At 53.6% G+C, this 11,802-nt stretch overlaps 1 protein-coding gene across 1 annotated transcript in view; it reads left to right on the top strand.

Annotated features, from left to right (window-relative positions):
* The window catches only part of MYH14 (myosin heavy chain 14), a 79,817-nt gene extending 70,404 nt beyond the window's left edge, over nucleotides 1-9,413 (top strand). The window contains exons 37-42 of the mRNA XM_034638974.1: nucleotides 279-367; nucleotides 452-575; nucleotides 3,894-4,102; nucleotides 6,661-6,769; nucleotides 8,383-8,555; nucleotides 8,663-9,413. Of these exons, the coding sequence (XP_034494865.1) occupies nucleotides 279-367; nucleotides 452-575; nucleotides 3,894-4,102; nucleotides 6,661-6,769; nucleotides 8,383-8,555; nucleotides 8,663-8,816 (858 nt within the window). The 3' untranslated portion in view covers nucleotides 8,817-9,413. The remainder of the gene's footprint in view (nucleotides 1-278; nucleotides 368-451; nucleotides 576-3,893; nucleotides 4,103-6,660; nucleotides 6,770-8,382; nucleotides 8,556-8,662) is intronic.
* Nucleotides 9,414-11,802: the final 2,389 nt, after the last annotated feature.

Raw genomic sequence — 11,802 nt, 5'->3', positions numbered from 1 at the left:
GGGGGACGGGAGGAGCAGGTTGGAAAGGAGGATGCTGAGCTCAGGGAGGCTGTGCCGAGGGGGAGGGGCCTGGGGTGGACATGAGTTCGGGGCTCCGGAGACAGATTTAGGAGATACCTGCCTGTAGATTGAAGTTCATTCCAAGGTTGCCCAGGGATAGCATGTTTGTGTGCACTGAAGACAAAGCCAAGAGACTTGAGGTGTAAGGGGCAGGGAGGCCCGTGCCCAGATAGCCTCACCCCGCCACCGCTGACCACCACCACTCTCTGTCATCACAGGAACTGGCTGCCTCAGATCGTGCCCGGCGGCAAATCCAGCAGGAGCGGGACGAAATGGCAGACGAGCTGGCCAATGGCAGCCTCAGCAAGTGAGTGGCCCATCGTAATGTGGGGCATGGCACCCTCCCTGGCCCTCGCGCCCTCTCACCTCCCCCCGTTCCCGTCCTCCTTAGGGCAGCCGTTCTGGAGGAGAAGCGGCAGCTGGAGGGGCGCCTGGGGCAAATGGAAGAGGAGCTGGAGGAGGAGCAGAGCAACTCAGAGCTGCTCAATGACCGTTACCGCAAACTGCTTCTGCAGGTGAGTGCAGCCCTGTCCCCCCGGGCGACCTGGGTCCCCACTGACCTCGCAGCGTAATCTTCTGAATCTGCGAATTCCCTTGACTCAACAGATAAAGGAGAAGGGAATGTCCGGCTCTGCCCCCATTTTGATTTAAAAAAAAAAAAACTTATTTATTTTACTTCAGAGAGAGAGAGAGAGAGAGAGCGAGAGTGCACATGAGCACACATCCGTGAGTGGGGGGAGGGGCAGAGGGAGAGAAGCAGACTCCCTGCTGAGTACAGACTCAACTCCGGGACTCGATGCCAGGAACCTGAGATCATGAACTGAGCTGAAAACCAAGTGTCATATGCCTAACTGACTGAGCCACCCAGGCACACTGCCTCCTCCCACCATTTTGATTTTTAAAGAGGTTCTTCTTTTCACTAACAGCCAAGGATCCAGGTTGGGTTAAGTCCCATCATTCCTTGTACGGCTGTAGGATCCTGTGCTCCCTTCACTGGAGCATGTGTTGGCTTATTTACCTCATTTCTAATGAGCACCCAGCACTGTCTTAGGTTCCAGGAATAGAGTAGGGATCAGAATTAAGACAGAGGCCCTAATCTTGTAGTGCTTACCTTCTTTTGCTGTTGTTGTTTCAAGTAGGCTCTACACCCAGCACAGAGCCCAATATGGGGCTTGAACTCACCACCCTGAGACTGAGACTGAGCCAAGATCAAGAGTCAGACGCTTAGCCAACTGAGCCACTCAGGCGCCCCTCAAGGTGCTTACATTCTGTTGGGGAGATGGGTAACAGACAAACAGCACCTGGGTGGCTCAGTTGGTTAAGCGCCACCTTCGGCTCAGCTCATGATCTCAGGGTCCTGGGATCAGCCCCACGTTAGGCTCTACACTCATCGTGGAGTCTCCTTGGGACTCTCTCCCCCTCTCCCTCTGCCTGTCCCCCCTTCTCTCTCTCTCTCTAAGGTAAATAAATAAATCTTTAAAAAAAAATTAAAATGAAACTTAAAAAGACACAGAAAGGGATTTATAAGAAAATAGCGAATATTGTAGACAGGCTAAGAAGATCCAACATATGGTAATGGGAGTCCCCAAAGAAGATGACCCAGGCAGGAGGACAGAGCAAATAACCTGAGAGCATAATGCATGAACTTTCCTGAAAGAATACAGTTGGAAGCTACACACCAGAGGAGCACACTATGTAGCCAAGGATACTGACCTATCAAAACTGATACCAAGGAGCGCCTGGGTGGCTCAGTTGGTGAAGTGTCTGCCTTTGGCTCAGGTATGATCCCAGACTCCTGGGATCAGGCCCCACATCAGGTTCCCTGCTCAGTGGGGAGTCTGCTTCTCCCTCTCCCTCTGCTCCTTCTCTCTCTCTCTCTCTCAAATAAATAAAATCTTTTTTTTTTAAGATTTTATTTATTTATTCGACAGAGATAGAGACAGCCAGCGAGAGAGGGAACACAAGCAGGGGGAGTGGGAGAAGAAGAAGCAGGCTCATAGCGGAGGAGCCCGATGTGGGGCTCGATCCCACAACGCCGGGATCACGCCCTGAGCTGAAGGCAGACGCTTAACCGCTGCGCCACCCAGGCGCCCCTCAAATAAATAAAAACTTAAAAAAAAAAAAAAAACACAAAAACTTAACCGACTGAGCCACCCAGATACCCCCAGGGGCCTGCATACTTATATCAAAAAGCATGGAGACGTGTACCAGGAGAGGCTCCTGTTGGCCCCAAATGGAGTAATTGGAGCTTCTACAAGGATAATAATCACGCCTGCTTTAAATCTATCCACTCTTGGGGCGCCTGGGTGGCACAGCGGTTAAGCGTCTGCCTTCGGCTCAGGGCGTGATCCCGGCGTTATGGGATCGAGCCCCACATCAGGCTCCTCCGCTATGAGCCTGCTTCTTCCTCTCCCACTCCCCCTGCTTGTGTTCCCTCTCTCGCTGGCTGTCTCTATCTCTGTCAAATAAATAAATAAAATCTTTAAAAAAAATAAAAAATAAAAAAAAAAATAAATCTATCCACTCTGTGTAAATGCATGAGTTCACAGTGATTTTCTTTCAATACTTATCAGTCACTATATTAGTTTCCTGGGGCAGCCGTAACAAAGTACCCCCAAAGCATGTAGCTTTAAAACAACAGCAACCTAGGAGCTCCTGGGTGGCTCAGCTAGGTCAGCGTCCGACTCTTGATCTCAGCTCAGGTTTTGCTCTCAGGGTTGTGAGTTCAAGTTCCACACTGAGCATGGAGCCTTCTTAAAAAAAAATAAAGTGTACACGTTGGGTTCTTAAAAAAAAAAAAAAAAAGGAACATACACAAAAGCTTTTAAATGGGCAAGATTCAGCTATAGGATCTAGGCCTTCCTCTTTGAGTGATAAAACTGGAAAGAGGAGCAAAGAAATGATTACCGTGACAGTGAGGATGGTGTGCTATTTTGTGGGGGAACATAGGGGTTGTTATTAGGGTGGTTTACATGCAGGGCCTTCTGGAATGGCAGCGTTCTATTTCTTCAGTTGGGTGGGAGCGACAGTGGTGTTTGCCTTTGTTAACTGCTGACATCATAGACTTGATCAGTTTCTGACTTTCCATATTACAGTTTCATTTTCCAATAAAAAGTTGAAAAAAAAAAAAAGGAGCCTATGCTGATCACCATGTCGATGTGTTCCTGTGAGGGCGCAATGAAATAAAGTATGAATCAGACTAGATCTGACTCACTTCCTTAGCCCTCGCGCAGGACCTCACTCGGAGTATGAACTGAATACATAAATGGGAACTATTATTAGGGGTGTGTTTACACATATTCTCAATGTAGTAGCTCCTGTTTGTTGAGTTAGCATTTCTTAAAATGATCCCACACGTCACCCATATCAGAAGCACCTGAGGTGCTTGTTGAAAATACAGAGTCATGGACAACCCCTCCCCCGCCCGGATTGGCTGGAAGCAGAATTTCTGGGGGGTGGAACCCTGTGGTCTGCATCTTTTTCGCAAGCTCCCCAGATGATCCCGGTGCAAACAGAAGTGTGATAACCCTTCGAATGGACTCATTCACAGTCAGAGGTAGAATTTATAGCATTTAGACAAGTTTGTGATAGTCTTGTGGATTTATTAAAATAGCAAAAAGCTATCTGAAAGGTTAAAACCTGGGGCTGGCACTGCTGTTAGCTACTAAGCCAATCGGGAAAAATACATGCCAACGTTTATTGCGTATTTAGTATGTACCAGGCTCTGTGCTATGCACTTAACCATTGTCAACTCAGTTGCGGGAGGTGCCTGAATTTATCTACCATCTTCCCAAGACTCCCCCATGATGGTTCTGTTTTTCCCACCTCTACAGGTGGAATCACTGACTACAGAGTTGTCAGCTGAGCGAAGTTTCTCAGCCAAGGCAGAGAGCGGGCGACAGCAGCTGGAGCGGCAGATGCAGGAGCTCCGGGGCCGCCTAGGTGAGGAGGACGCTGGGGTCCGGGCCCGCCAGAAGATGGTCATTGCTGCCCTTGAGTCTAAGCTGGCCCAGGCCGAGGAACAGCTGGAGCAGGAGAGCAGGTAGGTGGGAGAGGGGGGCACAGCTGGAGGGTGATCCCCACATTCTGGTCAGTGAGATGAAGGGGAACTGTGTTACAAGCACCTGGTTTAGAAACATCCAAAAGGCATCATAATATTAATGATGGCTGATTTCCTCTATTAGTTAAGATACTTTGGGCTGCAAGTAACTGTACTCCCACTAAGAATATGATTTAAACAGTAATGTAGGGGATGCCTGGGTGGCTCAGTCGGTTGAGCATCCAACTCTTGGCTTTGGCTCAGGTCATGATCTCAGAGTCATGGGATCGAGCCCTGTGTCGGGCTTCACACTCAGCGTGGAGTCTGCTGATCCCTCTCCCTCTGCTCCTCCCTGCTCCCACACAGTCTCTCCCTAAAATAAATAAATCTTCAAACAGTAATGTAGCAGCTAGCTGTAGCTGCATAACAAACAACCCTAAACTTTAGTGGCTTAAAACAACAACCATTTCTTATTGCTCATGAGTCTTTGGCCTCTGATAGGTTCTGATCTGAGCATGGGGGCTTCATTCATGCATCTGTAGGCGAGTCAGCTAGATGCATTTGCTGATCTTGGCTGGGCTCTCATTTGCTTATGGCATTGCCTGGGACACTGAGGCTCACTCGTCTCTGCTCCAGATTGGCCCAGGATTGTTCACATGGCAGAGTCCAGGTTCCAAGAGTGAGGGAAAGTGTTAAAGGCTTCTTGGGGCCTAGACTTGGAACTGGTACAATGTCACTTCTGCATCTTTCCTGTCACTAAAGCAAGTCATGTGGCCAGCTCAGATTTAAGGGAATGGTGAAATAGATTCTGTCTCTTGGTGTAAGAAGCTGCAAAATCCTTTTGCAGAGGCTGTGGGTACAGGAAGAGGTGAGAATTGAGGCCATTTCTGTCCCAGGCGGAGCAGCAGCCTTGGGGACACATATGGGAGATATCAGGGCATTTAGGAGGAGGGTGACTGGTCCTTGAAGCCTGTGACTCAGGAGAGGGATGGGAAGCCATGGAGGGCTGTGAGCTGGGTGGGGGGGAGCAGGCAGGGCCAGTGCTGGGTGTAGAAAGTCCCGCTGGGACTTTCCCAGAGACTGGGAACTGGGAGGCCAGGGAGGAGGCTGGGTGCTGGTCCAGGTGGCAGGAGCTGAGGCCTCAGCTGGGGCTGAGGCATGAGGATAGACATGAGGGGATGAAAAAGAGAGTCAGGGACAAAAGGGATGGAGCTGGGGGCTTAGGCTGTTGTGGGTGTAGGGGGAAGAGGACAGTATTTGGGGTTAAGTCCTGGTGACTACGGGAGTATGGGGGAACAAGTTGAGTTCACTGGGGAGAATGATGAGCATGAGAGATCTCAAGGACAGGCAATGGGAACCAGCCCCAGAGGGTCATGGGAGAAGGTATTCTCATGCCAGGGACTGGTCAGGGGCTCAGGGGCTCATGGGAGATGTCATCTGGGATCTCTGCAGAGGCCTTTCAGAGGGTGTTAATGACCTGCTCAAAGTCACCCTGGGAGCAAGGAGTGGCCAGGGGGTCTGTAGCCGAAGGAGCCTCCCCCACCGCATCCCTTTCCACAGCTCGAGCCCTCCCACTTCCCCCAGCCCCGTGCCTGCCTCTCAGCACATCTGGGACTGCCATGTCCAGTCCTGGCTGCCGAGCACTGCCCATCGCGAGGGGCCCCATCACATCAACTTCGCCCCAGGTGTGATGGTCCTTGCAGGAGAGGGCAGATGAGCTGGGGTCACAGGAAGGGGAAATTCAAGGGTGGGGGGAAGGCTTTGAGGGGACAGGGGCTGGTGTCCAACCGGCAGATCTAGGTGGAGCACAGGGGAAGAGGAGCAGGTTGGGGAGAAGGCGCTGAGCCTGGCGGGGAATGTGAGGGGTGTGCGGGGTCTGAGGGATGGCCGAGGCTGGGGGCCAACCCAGGCTGGAGCCCAGGAGACAGATTTAACAGACACTCGGCTGTTGATGGGTGTGGAGACCTGGGGTGCAGATGACCTTGTCCAGAGAAAGCATGTATATGAGAGGGGAGAAACAGCCAGGGTGGCTGAGAGGGGAGCGCTGGGCTTCCAGAATGTCCCACACACACTTATGGACAGTGGAGAAGGGAATTGAGAGAGAAGGGGCAGGGCAGGTCAGGTGGGAGAGCACAGGGTTGAGCTGGGGGCTTGGGCTGGAGGACAGAGAGGAGGGGACAGGACAGAGTTCAGGGAGCAATGGGACAGGCTGGGCATAGGGCGAGGAGGGAAGGGGCAAGGATAATGCCCCAGATCTGACCTGGGGACTGGCAGTCAGTGAGTCGGTTCCCTGAGAGGAGGACTAGGGGCACACACTGAGGGTATGGAGAATGGGTACAGACATGGAGACACTTCCAGGAACATTGGGCATCTTGGCACAAGTCAAGGACTAGATACCCTGGAGTCGGGACCCTGGGAGCCATGTCTGACCTGAGCAGACTATGGGAGCCACTTGGGGGTGGGAAAGAGGGAAGAGGCCACTCCAAAAACAGGACAAGGCTGAGGGGACAGAATCCTGCATGAGCACCTCTCCTGATTGTCTCCTTCACGTCTCTCTCCAGGGAGCGCATCCTCTCAGGCAAGCTGGTGCGCAGGGCCGAGAAGCGCCTTAAGGAGGTGGTGCTGCAGGTGGAGGAGGAGCGGAGGGTGGCCGACCAGCTCCGGGACCAGGTGAGCAGCTGACGTCTCTGGAGAGCAGTGGGGGATGGTCTCCACTGACAGAGAAGTAGCCCATGATCTCTGTGGAGGCAGCGATTTCCCATCACCAGAGGCCACGTGAGGCCTCCATTCTGGGACTTGGTGCATCAGCAGAGAGCTGGAATCAGTGACTTTGTGATCTGTAAATTGTGGAATCTAGGACAGGTCCTGGTGGGGAGCTGAGACAACCAGGGAGAAGGAAGAAGTGAAACCCTACCCAGAGGCTAGGCCAGGGCTAAAATCACAACGTGTAATGTTTATGGAGTGCCTTTTATGTGCCAGGCACTGTGCGAAAGACATAACATGTAGTACATTTAGTTCTCATCAGAACCTTACAAGGTAGGTTCTATCCTTTTCCCTCTTATTCAGGTGAGAAAAATGAGGCCAGAAAGGTGAAGTAACTTGTTCAATCACTTAGCATGAGATATGGAGTCTGGGTTCAAACCCCAGGACTCCAGCGGCAGAGTCTGTGCTCTTAATTATTTATTGAGCAGCAACTGTGCCCCACGTACTGTGCCATGTGGTTAAAAAAAAAAAAAAAAAAGTCTGCATTCTCTCTAGCCCCAGTGCACAGGTGGGAAAATGGAAACTTTAAAAAGGGACACAGTTTGTACCAAAATCACACAGTTAGAGACAGAGCCTGCATCAGATCCCAGGTCTCTCTGACTCCAGACAGAGTGACCGTGCCCTTAAAAGCTCATCTGTGGCTTATTCAATCTGCATTCCACAATTTTCGGGCACCCACTAATATATTTGGCATTGGAGATATGGCTGTGAACAAGACAGAGAAGGTCCCCATGTTCACGGAGCTCACATTTGTAGCATAGGAAAAGGAAGACACAAACCTATAAACAAGGAAAGATGAGGAGAGATTGTGACAGAAGCCATGAAGGAACAAGAGAATGAAGAGAGAAGGAGATGTGGAGGATTAGGGAATACTCCCTAGATTGGGGGTGCGGGGTGAGGTCAGGAAGACCTCTCTAAGGAGGTGACATATGAATTGAGAACTGAAGGGATAGAAAGAGCCAGACAGAGGGAGCAGCAGGTGCAAAGGCCCTGGGGTGTGGAAATAAGTCTGGTAAGTTTAGAGCAAAAAGCAGAGCAGTGTGGCTGGAGAGAACAATGGGGAAGGAAGGTTGAATGATAAGAAATGAGGCCGGAGGGGTTGTTGGGAGGCAGATCACATGTTTCCCCTCCCTGGAGACAGAGATGGCAGGGTTTGGGGAGGGTCTTGGTGAAGATGATCTGGCCAATGGGTTTATGGGAAGAAGATCCTGCAGGGCCTGGAATGCCAGATTGAGGGGCTGGGACCTTGTCCCAGCGCCACTGGGGAGCCATGGGAGGGCTTTGAGCAGAGGAGAGATGGGGTCACCTCTGGGAATAAATAGACCCTTCTGAGGCCAAGTGGGGGACAGCTTCACATTTGAAGCTGGGATGGAGGCTGCAAAAGGATCTAGAACAAAGCATGAACAGAAGGCAAGGCACAAGGTGTGGGGTGGGGGGCAGGAGGGAGGGGGCTCTAGGGGCCAAGGGAGTATGTGAGCACCACACGTGGAGACTCAACCCGGCCCTCTGCCCCCACCAAGCTGGAAAAGAGCAACCTTCGGGTGAAGCAGCTGAAGCGGCAGCTGGAGGAGGCCGAGGAGGAGGCGTCCCGGGCTCAGTCAGTTCGCAGGAGGCTGCAACACGAGCTGGAAGATGTCACAGAGGCCTCGGAGTCCATGAACCGCGAGTTGAACACACTGAGGAACCGACTCCGGTAGGGCCAGCCGCACATGCGCACCCTCGCTCCGTAAGCTCCGTCCCCCAGCTCTCTCTGCCCCCTTCTTTTAACTGCTGTCTCTTGGTCTTCCCTCCTCCCTGCAGACGCGGCCCCCTCACCTTCACCACCCGAACCGTGCGCCAGGTCTTCCGGCTGGAGGAGGGCGTGGTCTCGGAAGAGGAGGCCGAGGAGGCGGAGCCTGGGGCTGGGCCGCCACCCCCAGAGCCTCACGGGCCGCCTGCGTCCCAGCCCCAGTGACCCTACCCTGTCCCCAGACATGGCCCCTCCCTCCCTGGCCTCTGGCCCCTGGCCCCTCGAGGCTCCAGTTCCAGGGACCCTCCCTCCGGCTTCTTGCACTTTGGAAATGGTGCCACCCTCTGGCACTATTGCGGGGGTGGCGCTGAGACCTCCTGTGAACCCTAAACACAGAGGAGCAGGCGAGCAGGGAGATGAGGACTGGGGCTCTCGCTGGGAAGGAAATCCAGTTGTAGGTGGCAAGCTGTGGTCCCAAAGGGCTCCCCTCCATCCTTACGTTGTTAATGATCTTTATTAGCAAGGGAGCATGGCTCCCCTGCCCTCCGAAGCTGGGGTTCCCATTCCCCCTCCCCCTCCCTCTCTCTCTCTTCCTCTCTCTCCACTCAGCCACTGACCCCTGAATTTCTTAGCGACAACATCCTGAGCCCCAGGTCTCTACCAGCCTTTGACCCTTGCAGAGGGGCGGGATAAGGGGACTCCTTTCCCCCCACCACCCCCCACCATGCTCTGCCCTCCTTTCCGGTTGCTCTTGTGTGATCACATTGCGGTTGGATTTTCCTGTGGGGCCTCTCGCAGCAATAAACTCCAACCCCAACAGGACCCCCCTGGGGCTGTGTGTGTTGGCGCGGGGGATCTCTGATGGGGCAGCAGGTGGGGCAGTCTGCTGGTTTGAATCACAGCTGGCCAGCGTTGGGAGCCTCCGCTGTACCGACATGGAATGTGAAAAAACTCATTTCAGCCTCCTTCCCACGTATTCCCTCCATTATACAGATGGGGAAACAGGCTGAGCTGTGCTGTCCCTTGCTCCAAGCCTCCCAGTGAGTGGCAGAAGGTATGCTGCACTCTGGCTGACCTTTAGTCTTTGCAAAACAGTGACAGAGTGACTGCTGAGCCACGTGTTGAGTAGTGATCCTTTGTTTAGCTGAGCATGGACTAAACGTGGGATGCTTGTCTCAACCTGCACAACCTCTAGAGGCGGGGATTCCATTGCTTTCCAGCACCTGGAACAGTGCCTGGCATGTAGTTGGAATTCATATGTTTGCTGAATGAATAGATCACCCCTTCCTGCCCTGTTAGAGTGGTGGAAACAAGCCCAGAGAGGTTGAGACTTGCCCAAGGACACACAGCTACCCAGAAGTTGAACCCACACAGTCTGACTTCAGAGTGGGCAATATGGAGCATGTGGCCTTTGGCCCTTAACCTCTTATTGGAGACCCAGTTCCACTCCTTTCCTGGGGTCGCACCCTCACCTCAGAGCTCCTATTACCAGGGGCCCCCACAGTTTCAAGTTAGGGGTGTGGATCCCCCGTTTTTACCATCAGGGAAACTGAGGCATCCACTGAAAAGTCACAAGGTGAGAGCTGGTGATGAATGGGATGTCTGGACCCCCGAAATGTACACCCTTCCTACTTTAATATGACCCCTGTTCTGGAAAACCCAACTCCTCTGCTCCCAAAACCCCCACCCCCGCCCAGATCTGGAGACCTTCCCAGCAAGCAGGATGCAACTTTTAAACGAAAAGGAAACTTTTATTTTGGTGGGAAGTGAGAGGGTGGGTGGGAAGGGGGCATGACACTTTTTCTTTGGGGAGGGCAGGTGACATGCGGCAGCTTCTGCGTTGGGCGGTTCATGCACCCAGGGTGGGCGTGGGGGAGACTTGGGGGAGGGGCCATACCGACCCCTCCCTCCCTGCCCTGGGGGTGGGCTGAGAAGACCCGCCATTAGCACCAGAGTTGGACGATTTGCAGACCTCCCCTCCCCACACTGACTCCGGACAACCGCCCCCATCCCTGAGAGCGCCCCCTCGCCACTCCTCCCACCTCCCACTTCGACAGGCCAGGCCCGCCCCGCCCACATTTGAGTGAGAGAATCTTATTGCTGTGTGTGTGATGGGGAGGAAGAGCCGCTGAACTCAGGAAGACCCCCGCCGTTCCTTCCTCCCCAATCGCCCCGCCCCCCGCCCAGTGTCCGTGCGTTCCCGGAGCGCAGGAGGGGCGCGACATGCGTGTGGGGAGCGCGTCATGCAGCGCATGCGTGTAGTTGCAGGCACCCTGGCGGCCGGGGAGAAAAGGGGAGCGGGACTTGAAAGTTGTCCCTTTAGCTCTCTCTCTTCCTCCCCGAATCCCACACTGTTGACTTGGGGGATGGGGGCGGTGGTGAAGGACGTGAGTCACGTTCTGTAAAGGTTTATGATTGTGATTTTTAAAAGCTGAACTAAAAAGCTGGGTACGTGTGGCAGGTTGGCGAGCAGGGGGAGACGTTGGGAAGAGGTCTGTACCCTTTGGAAAAGATCCTCACCCCCTTTCCCCCCACTGTTCGGCCTCAGTGAGGGTCAGGGGAATCTGGGGGCTTTTTTTTTTTTTAAGAAGTTAAACCCTTTGGCAATATAATCAGTCCCCACCCCCATACCCTGGTGTCTGGAGCCCCTAGCCCTTTGCCTCGCCCCACCCCGCTCCCACCAGAACCTGCCCCACCCCTCACCCCTGATTCGCCAGGGTTTAGGGTCCGAGGGAAGGATGGGGGGACTCAAAATGCCCCTTGCATAGGAATCGTTGCATCAAGAATCGTGCTCAGTGACACCCCCCCCAACCCTCGGGTGGGTGGGGGGCTCCTGAGGCCGTGGGAGCAGAGGGAGGGAGGTTGCTAACTCCGTGGGCCTCCAGCTCCAAAAGGGGGGGGGGTCCCCTCAAAGGATTCTGGGACCGGTGTGGTCTCTGGGCTTGGGGGAGGTAGCGCATCCTTGAGCCAGGATGGGATATGAGAAATGATCTTCCACCCGCGAGCATGGCAGGACAAGGGATGCTGGGGAAGGGCGGCCTGGGATTCCAGCCCCGGTAGGCTTATCGTTTCCCAAGCTTCTGATGTTCCAGTGTCCCTTGATGGGGGCACAGCCTCTGCTTTAAGTGAAAACACTCTACCCTAAATAAATGGTGTCTGGGCCAGGCGGCAGTATCTGGACTTACCGGCTTCTGAGCAAGATGACGTAAAA

The sequence above is a fragment of the Ailuropoda melanoleuca genome, chromosome 12 (genome assembly GCF_002007445.2).
Source record: "Ailuropoda melanoleuca isolate Jingjing chromosome 12, ASM200744v2, whole genome shotgun sequence".
Taxonomy (NCBI): domain Eukaryota; kingdom Metazoa; phylum Chordata; class Mammalia; order Carnivora; family Ursidae; genus Ailuropoda; species Ailuropoda melanoleuca.
This window is presented reverse-complemented; position numbering and strand designations above follow the sequence as displayed.